Source organism: Ostrinia furnacalis, unplaced genomic scaffold (genome assembly GCF_004193835.3).
Source record: "Ostrinia furnacalis isolate ACB-3 unplaced genomic scaffold, ASM419383v2 OfSCF0092, whole genome shotgun sequence".
Lineage (NCBI taxonomy): Eukaryota > Metazoa > Arthropoda > Insecta > Lepidoptera > Crambidae > Ostrinia > Ostrinia furnacalis.
Window position 1 is genome coordinate 452,651 of NW_021130331.1, and position 22,334 is coordinate 474,984.

Genomic DNA, 22,334 nt, shown 5'->3' on the forward strand with positions numbered 1-22,334 from the left:
AGTTTAAATCGTAGAAGTCATTTCTAAATGGTAGTATAGCGTCTTTTAGATCTTTATTTATCATGCTTTGGCACCACTAAAGATTCAAAATAACCTAACAATATTTATTATGCGCTGGACGCCAGCCGCTACCAATATAAATAAATGTTGACAAAATTGACTAGGGAAGAGTATGAGTATAAAATGTTTCAAGTGAGACTAACTAAAACTTTTTATTAACTTTTTCGCCTAAACGGTAGCTACCGGTATCCGATACAGTGGTGTGATGGCCCTCATCAAATGTAAGTCGACACTTCACTGGTGCAGCATTGTGGAAGTAATTTATCTGATTTGAAACACCGTGGCATCTATATTGTTGGAATAGAAGCTATTTTGAAACAACCATATTATAATCTGATAAACTGTGCTTCAAAAATAAAAAATTGGGCGATGTAATTTTGCAATAGTTACTAAACTATCGCAAAATGCAAGATGCTTATGGAAATGTTGTTGATGCAGTTATGCAACAAAAATTTATCCTTAGTACGTAACAATAAATATTATATCGTATGTAAATATTCCTTTAAACTCCAAACATCTGGCCGCACTACACCCTCGATTGATTCATACGTCGTCATCACTCGCACTAATGCAGTGCGAAGCATCAGGACTAATGCACCACTCGATACCGCATCGATTCTCGACACATTCCATTGTTAAATCGATACCGATACGTCAGTGAGAGTGACGTGGATGAGATGCGTAGGTTTATCTTGACAGATATTAACTATAAGTTTATAATAACGCTTTGCTAGTTCATATCGTTTCAAGGCAATGTAACTTACTTCATGTTATTATTGTTGACTTCTAAATACATAATTTAATAGACGAATTTTTTTATACATAACAAGGCAGGTATTTGACCACAATCGCACCTGATGTTAAGTGGGATGGTACATATCTGTCCTGTAAGTGCCTATTCCCTCTCGCTTTGAAGAAGTCCGGATCTTCGGGAAAGACAGCAGCAGGCAACGAATTCCAGTCCCTAGCTGTTCGCATTATAAAAGAGTCATCGAAACGCTTAGTGCGAGCTGGTGGAATGTCAACAATATAGGGATAATGATATTAAAGGAAAATACACAATAATTTGGTAAATATTAAATTAGATAGGTATAGATACTAGTAATACCACAAATTGCCAATTAAGTCCCATGTTGCATTGTTTTAATTAATTAGAGCGATAAACTCTACCTTATGTACTTAAAATTAACCGCAAAGTAACGTAATTATAATACCCATACATACATATATAGAGAAACTGGCTATGTTGCCTCCAACTGCCGAAACACAACAATGCTCAAAACGTTGTTGCTATGGCGTCAGCTTTAGGTATGATGATGGTGACTTCTTATTTAATTTCTACAAAGCCAAGAAGGTGGCGCATTGATCACCACTGGCTTAGATGTGGTCGCAACCGAACACTGTGGGATATGGCTCGACCGTGCCCGACATAGTCTCACGTCCACTCGAATTAGATCTTTAGAATGCCTTTGATTTAAGCCACAAAATGTGCTTGGATGAACGTAGAGTAGCGTTGGTAGTAATAGGTTTTGAAAACAATCTTAAATAGCTCTTTGAATGCCTGTATTTATAGCATTTAGAATCTAGAGATGCGAATAATAGAGCAGAATACAACTTTATTACTGCAAATGTGGTTAAAAGTTTAAGTTCTAAAGCATACAATATTAATAAAGAGATGTGCACGAATATTAACTGAATTAAAAACGATAGTTACCTTATGAAATTAAGCTTGAAACTTTACACCAAAACCATTTGTCAAGGTATTCATTTGGTCACGGCAACTAAGTTAAAATTTTTGTTAACTTTGTTCATTTCCTACGCAAATCTAGTTCTACAAACACGTTTTGCCAAATTGAGTGTCTAGTCGTGTAGTGACACAATACAGTGGCATACGGTAATCTTTCTGAAAACCAACATTTTCTGTGCACAAGTCAGTCTAAATACAAGTACATTATATTATGAACTAAATTATAATGAAAAAGATTTCCAGTAACACTTTTTAGAATATTTGTCAGCAAACTTTTATTTTTTAAGATCTTATCCAAAGTTTACTATTTTTCCTAAATAAATCTAGGCTTTAGATATATTTGTGTTAGAGTTCAATTAGGTAAGTTTCATACTTTATTTAAAAACACTACATTTGTTGCACTATTTGTAGTGGTGGAAACTAGAGCAAAGTATCAGTCTCTTATCTTTTGATTTAGTTAACGAACTTACTGCACCTACCTGTGTGTGTTGTGGTAGTGTTATGGAACGTTTAAGTCCAACGTTTGCGAGGGTCCGACTGGTTTCTGTTTGCGTTGATGTCATCACTGCTCGCGGAACACACAGAAATGGCAATTTGTCATTTGCGATTTCATTACGGACACAAAGCCTTGTTGCCACTTCTTTATTGACATTGACATTACTGAGCACGTACTTTAGTTTGTAAGTTTACCATATTTTTAGTTTTTATGCATCTTAGAATAATAAAACCTAGATGGACAGTAAGCGCAAAAAAGTGAGGCACTTCAAACTAGACCAATGGCTTAGTTTTTCCCATATTCAAAGTCAAATTAGTGAAAACGTAATGTAGGTAAGTTGAAGATTTTTGCCTTAATTTAGACGAAACTCTTGTATGAATACTATCCATCTGGGTTTTATTAATCTAATATGCCTTATTAATCGTTGAAAATCGACAGTCAAGATGAGAAAAAGTAAACAAAAGAATAACATATTCGGCGATGATAAAATAATTTAGTTTTCTTAGTGGCCAGAGTCGCGAGACCAAGGAGTCCGAATACTTTTTCTTTCATTAATGAAGTAATTTAATAAAACCATTAGAAGATCATGACGAGAATAGAATAACAAAATAATAACGATATCTATCGATGAAAAAGAAATTAGTTTTCTTGGTGGCCAGGTCTCACGACACTAAGGAGTCTTCAGTCCGGGTACATTATCTAAACAATTCCTTTTCAAATGAAGTAATTCAATAAAACCATTTGAAGATCTTGACAAAAGAGTTACGATATTCGTCGTTGAAAAAGTTTTCTTGATGGCCAGTGTCGCGAGATCAAGGAGTTTTCAGTCCGGGTACATTTATCTAAACAGTTCCTTCTCAAATAAAGTAATTCAATAAAACCATTTGTAGTCGTCGAAGCCATTACTGTGATTCACGACACTTGTCCCAAGACGTCATTCGATCTGACGCCCGCGGGTCAAGTTGCAGGGGGAGCGAGGTCTAGGGTTCGCTTCCTCGTACTTGATTACAAACGGAATATCTGATTCACCAGATTTTTCATTAATGATAGATAGCATTATGATGTAGTTTGATTTATGTATGGCATACATATAACAAGTTAGCGCGCGCACGTATTAATGTAGTAAATAAACGACAAAAGTAATGTTTCACAGAGCGATTAAGTCGGAAAATACCAAAATAAATAACTTAGGTTTTTCCTCAAGATTTGTTTTGGGATTTAAACAAAATGTTATGCAGTTCTCTCTCAAGGTAGAATTGCAATAGGTAAACACTTGCAATTGTCGTCTACCTCTAAGCTCAACCTTCACTGGTTGAGTTTTAAGGTAACATTAAGATTTCTGCTAATAAGTTTGCTACATAATCGATCAAACAACATCAATCGAATGGGTTTTTATTAATCTCTAAAAGCGTTTATGGGCTGCTAACCACTGTTTACGAGCGACCACTTAGTGAGCGCTAAAATCTGGAATCCCATGCAATCACTTAGCGTCGACTTGATATAACGAGAGGAAGTCCAAGTTGCCTTGATGGAAAGGTTTGCCCAAACTACTGCTAGGGTTGCTAGATTTAAAATATGTAATGTTAATTTTTAAATTTATTGTTTCAGGTGTCGGCACATACTCTGCATATTGGTGAGTTGATATTTGCACAAAACTGTTATTTGTTTTAAGAATCTTTAGTAGCTATTATTGGCTTTAAGAATTTTTGAAAGGTACCTACCTAGCTGTTTGAAATATTATTCTGGAAGGTGGTGTGAAAAAGGGGGCGTAGTGACATAAGGATATTCAACCCGTTGGAATCGCCTAATTTATTGCTTGCAAACTTTCAGTAAGCTTTCTTTGTTACGTCCTTACCGAAATTTTTACTAGCCCTGCGGTGCATAAAATCCTGTCTGGTGCATACCTGGCTTATAGTTGGTGTTTTATTGATCAGTATTATTAAACTTTGCCCACCCCGTAAACAACCAAGGCAGTGGTCTATGTGTCAACCCTATCACCGGATGTGTGTAATTCCCAAAACGCATAGCCCACGCGGGCAATTCGCGGCGGACAAACACGTGGTATAGGCCGTACAAACAAACAGTGCGTAGGCGCACCGGCCTCGTTCCGAACGCCTGTACTGCACAGACTTACTAGCCGTAGACAACGCTTAAGGTCATAGAAGACTTATCAACTCGGAAAGGGATTAACACCGTTTCGTCTTTCGCGAGCTGTCATCGCCTTTCGCGCTCTGTCAACCGCGAGCCGAGGAGTTTACGTTACGGTGCAGATAAGTGTGCGTTGCAGTATGGATATTCATACAAAAAACACTGACCGCCACGAGTTTATACGGTTACAATCCCTTTCTGGGTTGGATAAGTGTGCTACGTACTTTACTCTACACAGCGTTGTCTCAAAGATTGATTGAGCAGTAGCTACTAAGTAATTGATTGTAATTCGGTGAGATAGTCTTAGAGCTACATCTCACAAGATAAAGGCGTCTTAAGATTAGGACCCGTACTGCACATAGAGTTACTAGCCATAGTCAACGCTGTCTGATTGATCAAGCAGTAGCTACTAAGTAATTGATTGTAATTCGGCGAGATAGTCTCAAAGGTGCATTTCACAAGATAACGACTTCTTAAGATTAGTTTAAATGAAGATATAATATGACTTATGACTTGATAGATAGGCCCTAACGATCAGGATAAGCATTTGCGAATGATTCAATTGATAGCCCTACTACTACTGCCAGTAAATCAATTGTTGTATTTCAAACATAATAAACAAGTTGTTCTCACAATGATTTATGTTATCTAAAGAACTCACGTGTTTTCCATTAAAACAACATTGAAGACCTGTCACTAGAAATTCAATTAACAGTGTTATTTTAATCAAACAACATGGCTGCCAATAAAATTCACATTAACGCAGCCTAACGAAGTCAAAACCAACAGACGCACATAAATATTCCAATGACACCTGCCATCAAGGCACAGTGGAAGATGGTACAGTAGAACCACTGCAAGAATCCTAGATAGCACAAAACCACAGATTTTAAAAAATGTATCCAGTATCAAACCATTATTTAGAGAGTAGATAGAAAATCAAGTCATTATTACATAATTTTAAAACTAAAAAAGACTAATAGAAAAACCACTGAACTGAACCTCGCTAGGGAAAGGAGGAGTGAGCAGTAATAAAGTCCCCTTGTCCAATCGCCAAATTACATTATTCACAAACTAATTAACATTATTATTGTTACATGTTATTTGTGCACACTAGCATTAGTATCCTATACTCAATTGCTCATATTGGGTTGGATCCTTTTCATGGATATACGTCCTAATTGGAAGCATAGGATAATACAATATAGGATCGGATCTTTACCATGGAAATACGTCCCATTGTGACTATGGTACTTCTTTTAATATTTTCTAGTTTCTGTTTACCTATTTTCTAGTTTTAAACTACATGATGTTAGAAAACCCTTGTGTGCTTTCTGTCCGCTACTACTTTGTGGCGAAGCCCACAGGCTTTATAAAAACGATTCCGTTGACTGTTGTCACATAATCAAGCCGGGAATCGAACCCACGACCGCCCACACACGCCCACAGCACCAAATATCGAGACCCACGGATTTACTGACGGTATTTATGACAAATGTTACGTGTACTTATTATAGGCTGTTATAATGTCGAAAGGTCAAAGAAATAAACAATAACTCAAAGATTACAACTGATGTTCTCAATGTAGGACGTGTGAATTTGGTTTGGCAGCCGATTGTTGATATCACTGTGCATTCTTACAACGAATAATTTGATTTGTAAATTAATGCAAATGGCGATGTCAAATATTCTGTGGTGATTTGAACAGGTATTTCAAAGAATCGTAACTATCAATTTAGCATTTTTTTATGTTCGAAGTTAGATAAACGATTTCGTTTAGAAATGCGGTTTGGCTGCCTGCGTCATGTAAAAAACTTTTAGCTTTTTTAATTTCCACAAGCCTCCCAAACCGTCTGGATGAGGAGTGTTGGGTGACCAATTCCTATGTATATTTGCCTCTGATAGAGAGGGTCGTGCTCCTGTAATGTAGTGAAGATTGACCTGTTGAGGAATACAGATTTATTTACAGACCTAGGTTTATACAGCTATGGAACTGCAACAAATAGGTACATACCTTGTTCTATCTAGCTGTAACAAAGTAGATATGAGTTGTGATGCGCGCACCACTTGTGCCTGTATTTGGCGCTAGATGCGCGGATTGCGCTTGCGCAGCGCACGACCGTAAGATCGTGCCACGAATGCTCATCCCGAACAGACGATTGCAAGCGATAGGCAATGAAAGAAAGAAATACTAGTGAAACAAATACAATTTAAATTACTTATTTAACCTTTTGAAAATATCAAAACAAAACGTATCTTACTTAAAATCTTGCTTTGAGCGATATTTTTCAAAACAACATCGTTCACGACTACGTCATTCGAGGCCATAAGCTTTTGAAACTACGAGGCAGTGGAAAAAAATTCGCAACAGCATTCGTCGCTACAGCGGCATTCGAAACTACGTAGGGGACCCGTCGCAAAAAGGCTGTACTCTGTTTGTGAATTACGAGGAAAATAACTAACGTTTTTGCTGAAGGCACCTCTCATTGATTCTAAAATGAATTCCCTCCATAAGTAATCACCAGCACCACACAGCACTTCCCATGCCAACCTGGCGCATGTCAATCGCGTCGGTGATTCTGCGCACGCGCCGGCTTTGTCCCCCTCTCAGTACTGCATCTAAATAGCCCCTAATGTCTGATCTAAACCCACTACGCCATTGCTAGACTGACCTAGAATAAGTATGGCAAGACAGCAAAGAATCTGCCTTTACAGAAGAACTAGTCTTGTGATTCATTTATAAACATAGAGCTATTGATTTGATAAAATAAATTTTCACCTCATAACACACTAGGGAACAAGCTTTTAGAATAATAACGGAGTTAAGGAACGGAATTGATAGATGATAGTATATTTTCTCAAAATGATGTGGAAATTAGTCGCAGATAAAACTTAGATAGGTAATAGGCAAGGAAATCAAGCTAAACGTCTTTTATGGAGTTGTAATCCTAATTTATTTATAAACTTATTCACTGAGACTGAGCTATTAAATAAATTCCAAGAAACGTCTGTGTATATTATTACGACATTGATAAATAAAGTATAATTATATCATAACAAACAATAAAGAATGACAATCGCCGAATAGATGCGCCGGCGCACAGGTCAAACAAGCAAGAGGAAGCTCCAGATAGCGAGTTCAACTGATAACTACTAAGGTGCAGACGCTGATCATGCAAACGCATAGGGAGGTGACAATTAACAACTATATCGATAAAGCCTTAAGAGATGTCTCATGGCGATAAATTAAAAGCCAGGAAGGAAAGATGATTCACGATAAACGCCATACCAGAAGTAGGAGGAAATTAAACTCAAATAATAGCAATCACTGAAGCGTATTCGCGACAGTCAATCATACTTTAAATGGTGAAATAATTAAAATCTTCCGTTTACTTCTAATATACTTATTTATAGGCATCAGATTATGTTTTCGATATCGAATTATCGACATTGGTACACCTAAACTCATCTCCGTTTCACAAGCGGCATTGTAATCGACTCCTGCGCACCGAGCCGCTTATCGCGCACTTTTTGTTAGCTTATCACTGCAGCTATTGTGCAGTGTTTATTATTAACGATACTACATGAATGATTGATGAGACGGATTGATGGACCGACGAGTCTTACAACATTATTCTGGCATTGATTAAGTATAGATAGAGCGATGGAAATTGTAATATTCTACACACACTTTTAAGTAAATGATCATTATTGTTTGTTACAGAATTTAAAAGTGACTAGGTTCGCTGATTTCGGTCTTCAAGAACGATACAGCTAATATTTGCTTATTGTTTACATAGGTATGGCCAATCAAGTCTGACATAGGTACAGTCAGTGTCAAATAAGTAGTTCCTTACACATAAAGTGGCCAAAAAGTTGACAACACAAGCTCATTCCAATTGGAATAAAGTCGCGTTGCGAATTGGTTACTTTGGGTGTCTATTCTTCTATCTATTCATACCGAAACGAGGCAAATATTTTACCAACTCGCACTCAAAACAAACAAGTTTGCAAATAACTAATTCCAAACTTAACCCAAAACTACTGAATCAATAATATCCCTGCGCCTACGCCGCCCACGCGCGCCCACGTGTCTCGGTGCTCGTTACCTCATTACCTCATAGCTCGAGTACCTCATTCAGTAGTTAGACACGGTAATGTGCTCCAATTACGTTGTGCAATCGGGAATCAAAGGGTTAAACGTCAGTAGGCTTGGATCAATTTGCTATGCTCTATTATTGAGATTGCTGTCCAGGAAATGTGATTTACTGAGTTCTGCTCAGACACAGCACTCAATTTATAACCAATGGCATATTCAAACTACTTTCAAGGATATAATTTAGGTACTAAATAACAGAAATTGCCATTTTAGTTTGTGGAGAATGACCTAAAATTACTAAAATTGCTCAATCGTCAATAACGTCCTCCGATTTAAAAATATACATACATTTACATAATTTCGGACAAATGGGATTCATTCAAGCCTGCAATATCCTAATGTATAATGTATATTTATATTGCAATATCTTAACTTATCGATTAATTATTTCACACAAATAATTAAAATTAATAACCATAATAAAAGACTGCCTAGCACCTTCACCGTATTATTATTGTAATCACCAAGTTAAACCTGTTTAGCAGTATACCCCGGTCTTTAAGACAACAGTCCCCGCCTACTATAACAACGTAACACCAGTCTGTGTGCAACGCACACAATCCCGTTTCTTCTTCAATGAATGGACACGCTAATTGTCTGTCGTAATTAATGATCTCTATCAGGTCAGAGTTCATTCGATAGCTGGTTTACCGAATTTGAGGTGAAAGTTGAATGATTAGCTGCATTAACTAACTTTCGATGACCTGTTTCTTAAAAATAGATTGAAGAATACGGTATACGAGTTGAAACTATATGTAAACAAAGTAATTAGTATATTTTTGGGCAGAACAAGGCAGGTATTTGATTGCAATCACACTAGATGTAAGTAAGATGCAGTCTAGGATATACACTGAATGACGAATTAAGGGTAAATCGACTTCAAAATGTGAAGGTAGAAAATTTATTGCCTTTTCTATAAGTTGTTTTACTTTAATTTCAAAAGCAGAGACCAAGTATTTTTAGCATTATTTCGTAAGGTGATTCCGTCAATTTGATCGAAACTTAAAAAGAAACAAGATTGAGAAATCCAAATACTACAAATCCTTAGAATAGTGACCAAGTTAATTACGGAAACCATGAATTTAATGGATGAAAAGATTTTGATCTCATTTCTGTAGGTAACGTATTCGTTACCATCGGAAACAGCGTTCCTCTGTATTTTTACACCCGCCAGTCATTCCCGTTCGTTTTTATAAATAGAAACGTTATGTTGCAATGTTCAAGGCGAAACCTAATGTGCCAGAATTGGGGCATTATGTGTTTACTACAAAAATATAGGCCACAATAATGTTATCACTCAATGAAGCTTAATTTCAATGTTAAATGCAAATTCTTTATTTATTTATTTATTTATTTATTTATTTATTTAATTAGGACAACCAACAAGACAGACACAAATTCAAGCAAAGGGGTTTACATACATAATTTTGTCTTAGGACTAGGTGCTATCTTAATTACATTGAGATTATTATATTATTCTTTAATTAAATTGAGAATTAACGGGCTTAAAGTGAAACAGGTTTCCACTTTTGGCAGCTTTTATCGACATGTGGCAAGGCCAGTAACTACCATCACCAAATAGGCACCTAGTTCGAATGAATTAACATATTCGTAAAAGAAGTTACACATACAAACCGTACAATAATACTAAATTAGAAGTATAGTAGGTAGGTATCTTATTTGATCTTAAGTGCAAAACTCCATTAAAACTGAACCAGTTTGGTTACTTCTTGAAGACCGAGAAAAGTTCTTATGAAAAGAAATATTTGAAAAGTTTCAGGGAAATATTTTCGAACAGAGCTTCCTTTTCTTTGGTTTAAAGTTTCCAATCAAGATTTTTTAATGACAGGATGACACTTAACGGTTCAGCTAGCTTCAAAGTAAACCTGCATGCAAAATTAAGAATTGATGTATGCAATTAAGTACCTATTAGATAATTTATTCCATGGTAAATTCTACTTTGCTTACTTAATTAACTACGATAATTTCCTTCAAAAACTTTATTAGGCCTGTAAATCAATAGATTAGAATGTATGTTATCAGGGATTTGCATTTTTAATAACCCAAGGAATTGGCACAACCTGACTGCAATGGACTGATACAGCCGTTAAATAAGGTATTAAATCTATTAATATATTCATTGGGCACACATTCTTCGTTTTGATTAAAAATTAGATGCATTTGGTTCGGTTTATTGGATTGACAATCTTTATAATGATGTGAATAGTTTTGGAAAACAACGTGTTTAGGGAGAAAGCATTTGAAATATTTTGTTACCGACCGACCTTCTTTTTATTACAATTTAGTGATTCTGGCGCTTAAATACAGCAACTTAACAATCTTAAAAAAATACAAATCGAAGTTGTGTACTTATAAAAAGTTTTTTTTAATTATGGCAACTATTATTTCTGACTATGTCTTTTTTGTAAAGAAATATTATTCCGTCGTTCAATTTCAAGAATGAGGTAAAATTAAAAAAAAACGTGTCCATTCAAAACTATTTGCCAATATCCAGTATGAGTGTATTTGAAAATTGTGTACATTTTTAGGGTTTTTGAAAATAAATAAAATCTTATTATGCCCCCTTGACTTGATGGCCAGCAAAGGTTAAGACCGGACGTAGCCACGAGGCATTATGTCGGATTACCCCAAAATATTTTCACCGTAAAAAACAACCGCTGAATTATGGTGTCGCTCGCGGTCCGCCGCGGGCGCATTGTGCAACCGGGGGTGGATTACGAAACTGATATAAAAGGAGATTACGTGCGATTATCTCTATCAGGCCTGTGACGAAAATCTTGGCCGCCATGTTGCTGATTTAGCTCCTGTGTATCTTCTATGAACTTTGAACTTGATTATGTCACCGTGTCTATGTATCTATTTGTCTAATGGCAGAATCCATACTCTTTGGTTAATATACTGTATACTGTTTAACTCATGTCGTAATTACGAAGAAAAAAGTAATATTGCTCTGTCTACCATTCTTTAATCTGAATTCAACTTTGTCAAGACTTTTATCCAAAAAACCAGCCAAATTGAGAACCTCCTCCTTTTGTTGAAGTCGGTTAAAAATCAGAAAGATAAAGAATTTAGTCGTAAGCAAATTGCAGGATTCACAATTTCCCTCAACAAATTAGCTTAAAACTAACAATACAATTTAAATGATGATTTGGTCAATGATATCCAATTATTGACAAATATTTATGTAATAGCAACTGACATAGCATCAGTAATTATCATAGCAACCGGTTGCTATTGGTTTACGTAATAGGCGCCAAAGGAGCTTTTGTTATCTTTATTTAGTGCGGTTTGCGGAATTCTGAGCGTTTCGCTTCGGGTTCGGGTGTGAACTGAGGAATTGGGTTATGTTTGTACAGACGACAACACAACTGACTATCCATTTTTGTTGAAAAATCGCCTCTATTACAACAACTACTTAGATGTCATCGTGTTTCGTTCGTTCGTTCGTTTCAGCCGAATGACGTCCACTGCTGGACAAAGGCCTCATCCAAGGTTTTCCACAATGAACGGTCCTGCGCTGCCCGCATCCAGGCTCTTCCCGCGACCTTCACCAGATCGTCGGTCCACCTAGTAGGAGGTCTGCCCACGCTACGTCCTCCAGCCCGTGGTTGCCACTCGAGAACTTTTCTGCCCCAACGGCCATCGTCTCTACGAGCTATGTGCCCCGCCCACTGCCACTTGATTTTAGCAATTCTGCGAGCTATGTTGGTCTCTTTGGTTCTCCTGCGGATCTCCTCATTTCTGATTCGATCACGCAGGGAAACTCCGAGCATAACCCGCTCCATCGCCCTTTGAGTGGCCTTGAGCCTTGTTTAGCTTGAAGTAATGTAACGACCGTATTCACAAACATTACTGTGAGGTCTCACAGTGCGCGTGGACGCACAGGGTCACACACGAACCAATCACAGAGCTCTATTCAAAACTGTGCGTTCGATTTGCTGCTTCACTTAAGCAAGCATCGTTTGTGAATACGGGTGTAAGAACTTGAGAGATAATCTAGAAGCTTGTAACTTTTACAAATTCCATGTCCATGGAAGGAGAAACATACTAGGTATGTAGCAGTTTTTACACTGTGTGTAAGTTATTCATATTTGCAATATTACAACCATTACGAGTGACTTAAGAAAAAGTAGCCGCATTTTATTCAATAACATACGCGGCACTTGTTTATGACAGCTTTTTTAATTGAAAACTCTACAGAAGGACCATTTATTAATACAGTACAAAACAGAACTAGTAACTTACAGATCAATCGTCTCCTCTCAGATTGGCTAAACAAGAAAAAAAAACTTTATTTAAGAGTGAGTGATTATATCTCAAGGAATATCAATTTTATCGTATTATTCATTTAATGTTGTACAGTGCCATAAAATGTGTGTATCCTATCCATTGTGAACGCAAGCCATCCATCGCGCCTTACACGTATGAATTACTGTGGTGGTATCGCAGGAACATACATTTCACTGCGCTATTATTTCATTTGACGTGNTAGCCAGGAAGGAAAGATGATCCACGATAAACGCCATACCAGAAGTAGGAGGAAATTAAACTTCGTATCAAATAATAGCAATCACTGACGCGTATTTGCGACAGTCAATCATACTGTAAATGGTGAAATAATTAAAATCTTCCGTTTACTTCTAATATACTTATTTATAGGCATCAGATTATGTTTTCGATATCGAATTATCGACATTGGTACAACTAAACTCATCTCCGTTTCACAAGCGGCATTGTAATCGACTCCTGCGCACCGAGCGGCTTATCGCGCACTTTTTGTTACCTTATCACTGCAGCTATTGTGCAGTGTTTATTATTAACGATACTACATGAATGATTGATGAGACGGATTGATGGACTGACGAGTCTTACAACATTATTCTGGCATTGATTAAGTATAGATAGAGCGATGGAAATTGTAATATTCTACACACACTTACTTTTAAGTAAATTATCATTATGGTTTTGTTACAGAATATAGAAGTTATGCTGAATTTGGTCTTTAAGAACGAAACAGCTCATATTTGTTTATTATTTACATAGATACAGTCATCGTCAAATAGTTCGTGACACTTAAAGTATTCCAACTAGAATAAGACTGTACAGCTGCGTGTAAATGTTGTTAACTTTTTGCCCACTTTGGGTGTAACGAGCTATTTTTTGACACTGACTGTACACGTACTAATAATGAAACCTTTCATACCTAAACGAAACAAATATTTTACCAACTCGTCAAACTCAAAACAAACAAGTTTGCAAATAACTAATTCCAAACTTAACCCAAAACTACTGAATCAATAATATCCCTGCGCCTACGCCGCCCACGCGCGCCCACGTGTCTCGGTGCTCGTTACCTCATTACCTCATAGCTCGAGTACCTCATTCAGTAGTTAGGCACGGTAATGTGCTCCAATTACGTTGTGCAATCGGGAATCAAAGGGTTAAACGTCAGTAGGCTTGGATCAATTTGCTATGCTCTATTATTGAGATTGCTGTCCAAGAAATCTGATTAACTGAGCTCTACTCAGACGCAGCCGCAGCACTCAATTTATAACCAATGGCATATTCAAAACTACTTTCAAGGATATGTACAGAATAAATATAAAATAACAGAATTTTAGTTTGTGAAGAAGGACCTAGAATTGCTAAAATTACTCAATTGTCAAGAAAACGTCCTCCGAATTAAAAATATTACATCATCATCTCAGCCATAGGACGTCCACTGCTGAACATAGTCCTCCCCCAATGCTTTCCATGTTGCCCGGTTGGTAGCGGCCTGCGTCCAGCGCCTTCCTGCTACCTTTATGATGTCGTCGGTCCACCTTGTGGGTGGTTAATATTACATCATTTCGGACAAATTGGATTGATTCAAGCCTGCAATATCCTAATATTAATTAATAATTGCACAGAAATAGTAATTAAAATTAATAACCGTAATAAAACTGCCTAGCACCTTCACCGTATTATTATTGTAATCATCAAGTTAAACCTGTTTAGCAGTATACCCCGGTCTTCAAGATAACAGTCCCCGCCTACTATAACAACGTAACACTAGACTGTGTGCAACGCGCACAATCCCGTTTCTAGCTTCAATGAATGGACACGCTAATTGTCGTAATTAATGATCTCTATCAGGTCAGAGTTCATTCGATAGCTGGTTTACCGAATTTGAGGTGAAAGTTGAATGATTAGCTGCATTAACTAACTTTCGATGACCTGTTTCTTAAAAATAGATTGAAGAATACGGTGTACGAGTTGAAACTATATGTAAACAAAGTAATTAGTATATTTTTGGGCAGAACAAGGCAGGTATTTGATTGCAATCACACTAGATGTAAGTAAGATGCAGTCTAGGATATACACTGAATGACGAATTAAGGGTAAATCGACTTCAAAATGTGAAGGTAGAAAATTTATTGCCTTTTCTATAAGTTGTTTTACTTTAATTTCAAAAGCAGAGACCAAGTATTTTTAGCATTATTTCGTAAGGTGATTCCGTCAATTTGATCGAAACTTAAAAAGAAACAAGATTGAGAAATCCAAATACTACAAATCCTTAGAATAGTGACCAAGTTAATTAAGGAAACCATGAATTTAATGGATGAAAAGATTTTGATCTCATTTCTGTAGGTAACGTATTCGTTACCATCGGAAACAGCGTTCCTCTGTATTTTTACACCCGCCAGTCATTCCCGTTCGTTTTTATAAATAGAAACGTTATGTTGCAATGTTCAAGGCGAAACCTAATGTGCCAGAATTGGGGCATTATGTGTTTACTACACAAATATAGGCCACTATAATGTTTGTCACTCAATGAAGCTTAATTTCAATGTTAAATGAAAATGTTTAATTTAATTGAGAAATTGCTTAGAGCGAAACAGGTTTCCACTTTTGGCAGCTTTTATCGACATGTGGCAAGGCCAGTCCAGTAACTACCATCACCACATATGCACCTAAGTTGAGTGAATTGACATATTCGTAAAAGAAGTTAGTAGTTACACATACAGACCGTAAAATACGAAATTAAAAGTATAGTAGGTGAAGTATTTGATCATAAAAAACAATGCTATGAAGTTGCGAATGCAAAACTTGAGAATGGCTGGACAAATTCCGAGAAGTTATTATGAAATTTCGACTTCTACGCGGACGAAGACGCGGGCAAAAGCTAGAGAAAAGATATATTTTAAAAGTTTCAGGGAAATATTTTCGAACACAGATTCCTTTTCTAAGGTTAAAGTTTCCTATCAAGATTTTTTAATGACAGGATGACACTTGACGGTTCAGCTAGCTTCAAAGTAGGTAAACCTGCATACAAAATTAAGAATTGATGTATGCAATTAAGTAGGTACCCATTAGATAATTTATTCCATCGTAAATTCTACTTTGCTTACTTAATTAACTACGATAATTTCCTTCAAAAACGTTATTAGGCCTCTAAATCAATAGATTAGAATGTATGTTATCAGGGATTTGCATTTTAATAAGCTAAGGAATTGGCACAACCTAACGAATACAACCTGACTGCAATGGACTGATACACCCGTTAAAAAGTATTAAATCTATTAATATATTCATTGGGCACACATTCTTCGTATTGATTAAAAATTAGATGCATTTGGTTCGGTTTATTGGATTGACAATCTTTATAATGATGTGAAAATTTTTGGAAAACAACGTGCTTAGGGAGAAAGCTTTTGAATGAATTTGTTACCGACCGACCTTCTTTTTATTTCAATTTAGTGATTCTGGCGCTTAAATACAGCAACTTAAGAATCTTAAAAAAAATACAAATCAAAGTTATAATAAGTACCTACCTAGTTATAAAAAGTTTTTCTTATTTTTTTTTCTTTTTATGGCAATTATTATTTCTGACCATGTCTTTTTTGTAAAGAAATATTATTCCGTCGTTCAATTTCAAGAATGAGGTAAAATAAAAAAAAAGTACATTCACGACTGTTTGCCAATATCCTGTATGAGTGTATTTGAAAATTGTGTACATTTTTAGGGTTTTTGAAAATAAATAAAATCTTATTATGCCCCCTTGACTTGATGGCCAGCAAAGGTGAAGACCGGACACAGCCACGAGGCATTATGTCGGATTACCCCAAAATATGTTCGGGCACCGTAAAAAACAACCGCTGAATTATGGTGTCGCTCGCGGTCCGCCGCGGGCGCATTGTGCAACCGGGGGTAGATTACGAAACTGATATAAAAGGAGATTTCATGATAATCGCTTTCAGGCTTGTGACGAAAATCTTGGCCGCCATGTTGCTGATTTAGCTCCTGTTTATAATAATAATAATAAAGCTTTTTTATTTATCCATATTTCAAGTTACATACAATATGATTTCTTTTTTTTTTTTTACAATTCCAAGTTATTTATACGGATCCCTTTACCCAAAAGGGATCCGTTTAAATAACTTAGCTCCTGTTTATCTTCTATGAACTTTGATTAATGTGAAATGTAGGACAGCGTCAATACTCTAACGCAGCTCATGTAGCAAGATTAAGAAGAAATAAAAATTAGCCAAGTGCGTGTCGTGCCACGCGCAGTGTAAAGGATGAGTTCTCTCTGACACTCTTTAATCTGAATTTTAAAGTCAATTTTAAAGACAAAAATTAGGAACAAAATGCCGCTACACAGAACACTGATCAAGAATCGTAGTCATAAGCAAATTCAACAATTTCGTTAAATAATACTTAGTCATTCACGATTTATTTCCCTCAACAAATTAGCTTAAAACTAACAATACAATTTAAATGATGATTTGGTCAATAATAGCCAATTATTATTGGCAAAGAATTAAATAATTATATTTATGTAATAGCAACTGACATAGCATCAGTAATTATCATAGCAACCGGTTGCTATTGGTTTACGTAATAGGCGCCAAAGGAGCTTTTGTTATCTTTATTTAGTGCGGTTTGCGGAATCCTGAGCGTTTCGCTTCGGGTCGGGTGTAAAGCTGAGGAATTGGGTTATGTTTGTACAGACGACAGCACGTCTGACTGTCCATTTTGGTTGAAAAATCGCCTCTATTACAACTACTTAGAGGTCACAGTGATTAGCTTGAGGTGTCATTGACTTAACAATGTAACGCCCGTATTTACAATCATTACTATGAGGTCTCACAGTGCGCGTGGACGCACAGGATCACACACCAATCACAGAGCTCTATTCAACGCTCTGTGCGTTCGATTTGCTGCTTCACTTAAGCAAGCATCGTTTGTAAATACGGGTGTAAAAACTTGAGATAATCTAGAAGTGCTTGTAACTTCTACAAATTGCATGTCCAAGGAAGGAGAAACATACTATGTAGCAGTTATTACACTGTATGTAAGTTATTCATATTTGCAATATTACAACCATTACGAGTGTTAAGAAAAAGTTACCGCATTTATTCAATAACATACGCGGCACTTGGTTATGACAGCTTTTTTAATTGAAAACTCTACAGAAGGACCATTTATTAATACAGTACAAAACAGAACTAGTAACTTACAGATCAATCGTCACCTCTCAGATTGGCTTAACAAGAAAAAAAAAACTCTATTTAAGAGTGAGTGATTATATCTCAAGGAATATCAATTTTATCGTATTATTCATTTAATGTTGTACAGTGCCATAAAATGTGTCTATCCTATCCATTGTGAATCCATCGCGCCTTACACGTATGAATTACTGTGGTGGTATCGCAGGAACATACATTTCACTGCGCTATTATTTCACTTGACGTGCGACGCGGCGCATCTGTTTCTGCGCCGGCGCACGTTTGAGCACAGTTTATATGTGGCGCCTTGGAGTTATGGGTTTTGTCTTAACTACTCAAAAGTAGTTGTGGAAAAACGAAAGAATTGGTTACAGCTTCCTTGGAACTTTTGCAAAGCTCCAGTCAGGGTCACACAGCCGTCTCTATCTCTACCTTTCGCACATACATTGTACTAAATATTCTAAACATAGCGTATGCAATAGGCAGATTGATTCATACTATAACTTTGATAACCAGTACAACAAAAGAAAGCTGATTAAAACTAAATAAGATAAGGCATTTGTGGAAATCCTTGGGGGAGGCCCTTGTCCAGCAGTGGACGTCTCNTTTGTCCAGCAGTGGACGTCTTTCGGCTGAAACGAACGAACGAACGAAGATAAGGCAAAATGTGTGTCAAATAATTAAGTTGCTTAGGTTAAAATAAAACTGGAAACTTTTACAATTATTACCCTATCCTAGTTAGGTACTGTAGTACAAGTGTACCATAAGTGCACATAATAAACACGAATACAAACATAAACACATACTCCTAACAATGACATGAAAGCAGACAACAGTAGACCGCAGTAGCGCCGGTAGTGCGCGGTAAATCACCGCCGATGTGCGCACGCGCACCCGCGCTGGATCTAAGATCTCGCATGTAGGACGTGTTCTACAATACTTTGAATGACTTTGTTATGAGCTCAGTGCATACAGTTACATTATAGTTATGCAGCTTGGTAAAATGACCAAAACTTTCAAGCTTAGAACCTAACATCCTAAAATGATTTGACAGAAATATGGCTGTACTGAAACGAACTTCTAATAATGCTATTCCAATTCCCTTTTATGACACAACATTCGTCTTTACACATTAACCTACTTGAAACCATTCAAAAATATAAAATTCATTTCATACTCTACAGAAGTAGCCAATATTTCATCATAAAACAAACCAAAGAGTTTCTCCCATAAAGTACACAGACATCAAAGAAATCGCATCAATCATATCCAAGACAAACAACCATAAGTTTCTAATAAGTGCTCCATCAGCAAATGATACGAGTTTGACGTGCAATTTCTCCATTGCATTAATACACTGCAATAGATGGGCTTCTATACCCATTGCAATCCAATAAGGATCGCCGGCAACATACCAGGCTAGCTCGTCTGTCAAACAAACTAATGAGTTTAGTACTACTCATAAATGGACAGTCCTATTTCAATTTTGTTTAATATTTATCTAAGCAGGAATTAGATAAAATAGGAAGAACAGATCTAGCATAGAAGCTCCTCTCAAGATAGTTTGTCAGTGACGATTATTTTTAAAACGTTATTTATCTCAATTTAACTTCAGTCAGTTAAAATGTGTAACCACACACATTTAAGGAGGTTCTTAATCTGTTGATTAAAATGTGAATAAGGTACTTTTGGACAATAATTATGAGATTCTTTTGTTCAATTCATCTCCTGTTCATTATAGGTAGGTCCCATAGAGGCTTTTTAGTTCATAAAAGCTCCTGAGTCTAGACTAAGACGAGATTTTTTATTATCATCTGGTTCTTTCAATTTTTTTACATGAACTGTCCACTAATGCTTGTAGAGGACCACACATTGATTCTCACTGCGTGTGCTCTTTTCTCTACATGCTTTAGTACGCCCAGTGGATTCTTTCTATGCTTTTCCAGTTACTGCGACAAGATCTGTTAGATGTGTGGAGTAATAAATGCTGCACCAAGTATGGGCTACAAGCAACTTGCTCCCGCTGGACATACTCATTGTGGGGTTATGACACTATGTATAGCGCTCGCTTATTTGGGGACGCTCACAGCGGTATATCGCTTTAAAGGGACGAGGAAGAAAATGCGTTGTGATTTAATAGTAGGTAAGTATTAATTCATTGCCGCAGTTAGAATGAATCAGAAAAAAACTTATTTTTTTGGAAAGAGAAATTATTTGCAAATCGTAATCGTATAATACTTTGTATAAATGACTGAAAATAGGCCATAAAAGCCACTGCTGCTATCTTCTTGAAACCGTCAAGACATAGTGTTTCTTCAATCTCACCCAAAAGAGGATGTTATCTAATATCTATGATAGTGCGAGGTTGACCAGAAGATGCTTGTTCCCTCTTGCCTTGGAGGATTTCAAGTAACTAATATGTGTCAAGGTGGAACACAGAGGCTGACAGAGAATTTCACTCCTTATTAGAAAAAAACATCTGACAATCAATATATCATCGCCCCAGATAACAAATGAATGACTTACTTCTCTTCCTATCAAAGACCATCTCGGAGCACATTTCCAACGGCCTAGATCGGTCGCCCTCGGCAGGGTAGCCCCGGTAGCCCGGCTCGCAGCGATACACGGCACCAGGCCGTGAGACTCCTTCCGTGTACGTGGGCTGGTCTTCTGGAGCCCCCACCAGGATCCTGGAACAAACAGGTGGTTGAATTAGAAACAAGAAATGTAGAGGTAGTTATTGTAATAAAGTGGTATCCCAGATTGCCAATACTGTTATGTGCATAGTGCAATTAGTAAAGGTGATCTTCTTCTACAAGAACAACTAACGTAACGTTATGAGCCGTCTTAGGCATCAAACAAAACGCAATGATGAGATACAGAAACGGCAATCTACGAGTATTATCTCAGCATTAATTTTGAGAATTGACGTCCTTGTGTTACGCATAAACAACGACAAAACTTTTTGTTTTACCTCATTTCTTCACTAAAAGGAAAGTTCAGTTTTATTTACATTGGCATTACATAAGAACATCTCACATGATACCAAGAGCGAATTCCGGCACTAAACAGTTTAACATTGTAATCGGTGAATGAGTAAGAATCGATTGCCTCAACAAAGGCTCGATTCATTCTCGAGTTATTTTCGCTCGGATTCGTCTCGCACTGCTCGAGGAATTCGGGCTTTTTGTTGAGGTCATCGGCGTTTGTTGAACAAGACCCAATGGCGGGGCAAAAGGCATCCTTTTACACTATAAAACCAAAAAAAAATAAACATTTTGATGCATCATCGTCTACCAAGAGGTCATCTTCAAAAGGCTTGGTATAAAATATATTGCGCTCACCCCACTTCCGGGCGACTTGGCCTTTGATATGGTTTTCGTTTGTTGTCTTTCGCATTCATCATAGAAGAGTTGGCTTTAAAGATCTTGAATGAAGAGTACATATAGATCTTTAACGATCTTCATCAGAATCCACAATTCTGTCATCTTTGATCGGCAGTTGCGCAATAATAAACTTAGAATAGCAAGCACTGGACACGTGCGGGTGCCATTGGGCCTGTTTCTCGTAAAATTTAACTGCCCACCGATCCTGTATCCTCAATTAAGATGTGCCATTCTAGACCAGCCCAGACACAAATCGATCATCGCGACTGTGGGCAAGGAGGTTTAGGGACAGGTGAATATCGATGTTTGGCTTAATAGGTAGGATCTTGACGAATTCACCAACAATTACTGACAGTAGACAATGTTTTGAACAAATTGTGAATTGTTTTATCGTGTGTCTTTCTTTCATATCTTTAAATCATCGGGTTTCTATAAAACTTTTGATGATGATTTTAAAGGATTTCTTGTTAGCGAGGTTTCCCAAAAAAAAACTGTAATGGTTTTAATAAATTAGGGTACCTAAAAAAATTGTTCTTCTATTCTATTACACAGCCTCCAGTAGTGTACTGTATGTATAACGTTCTACTGTAATTACATACTGAGTGTATTAAATTACAAATGTACGACAGTCGGTTCATGTAAAGAAAGTTAACCTTATCTGTCAGTATTTTTCAGGCCATAAATAAGCTATTCAAACAAAAGCTGTAAAGTAAATAACTTCAAGTGGCCAGGTTATTGAGTAAAGCTACAATAAACCATCGACACGTCAGCCAGCCCGTCGCATCCCTTTCCCTATCGCGTGCGAGCAGGCGTGGTCGCTGGCAGC

General features: G+C 36.9%; 1 protein-coding gene across 2 annotated transcripts in view; it reads right to left on the bottom strand.

Annotated features, from left to right (window-relative positions):
• Positions 1-22,334, bottom strand: part of if (integrin subunit alpha inflated) — a 142,137-nt gene that overhangs the window by 79,193 nt on the left and 40,610 nt on the right. For both annotated transcript variants that reach the window (XM_028302901.1, XM_028302894.1), the window contains exon 2: positions 20,649-20,812. In XM_028302901.1, the coding sequence (XP_028158702.1) occupies positions 20,649-20,812 (164 nt within the window). The remainder of the gene's footprint in view (positions 1-20,648; positions 20,813-22,334) is intronic.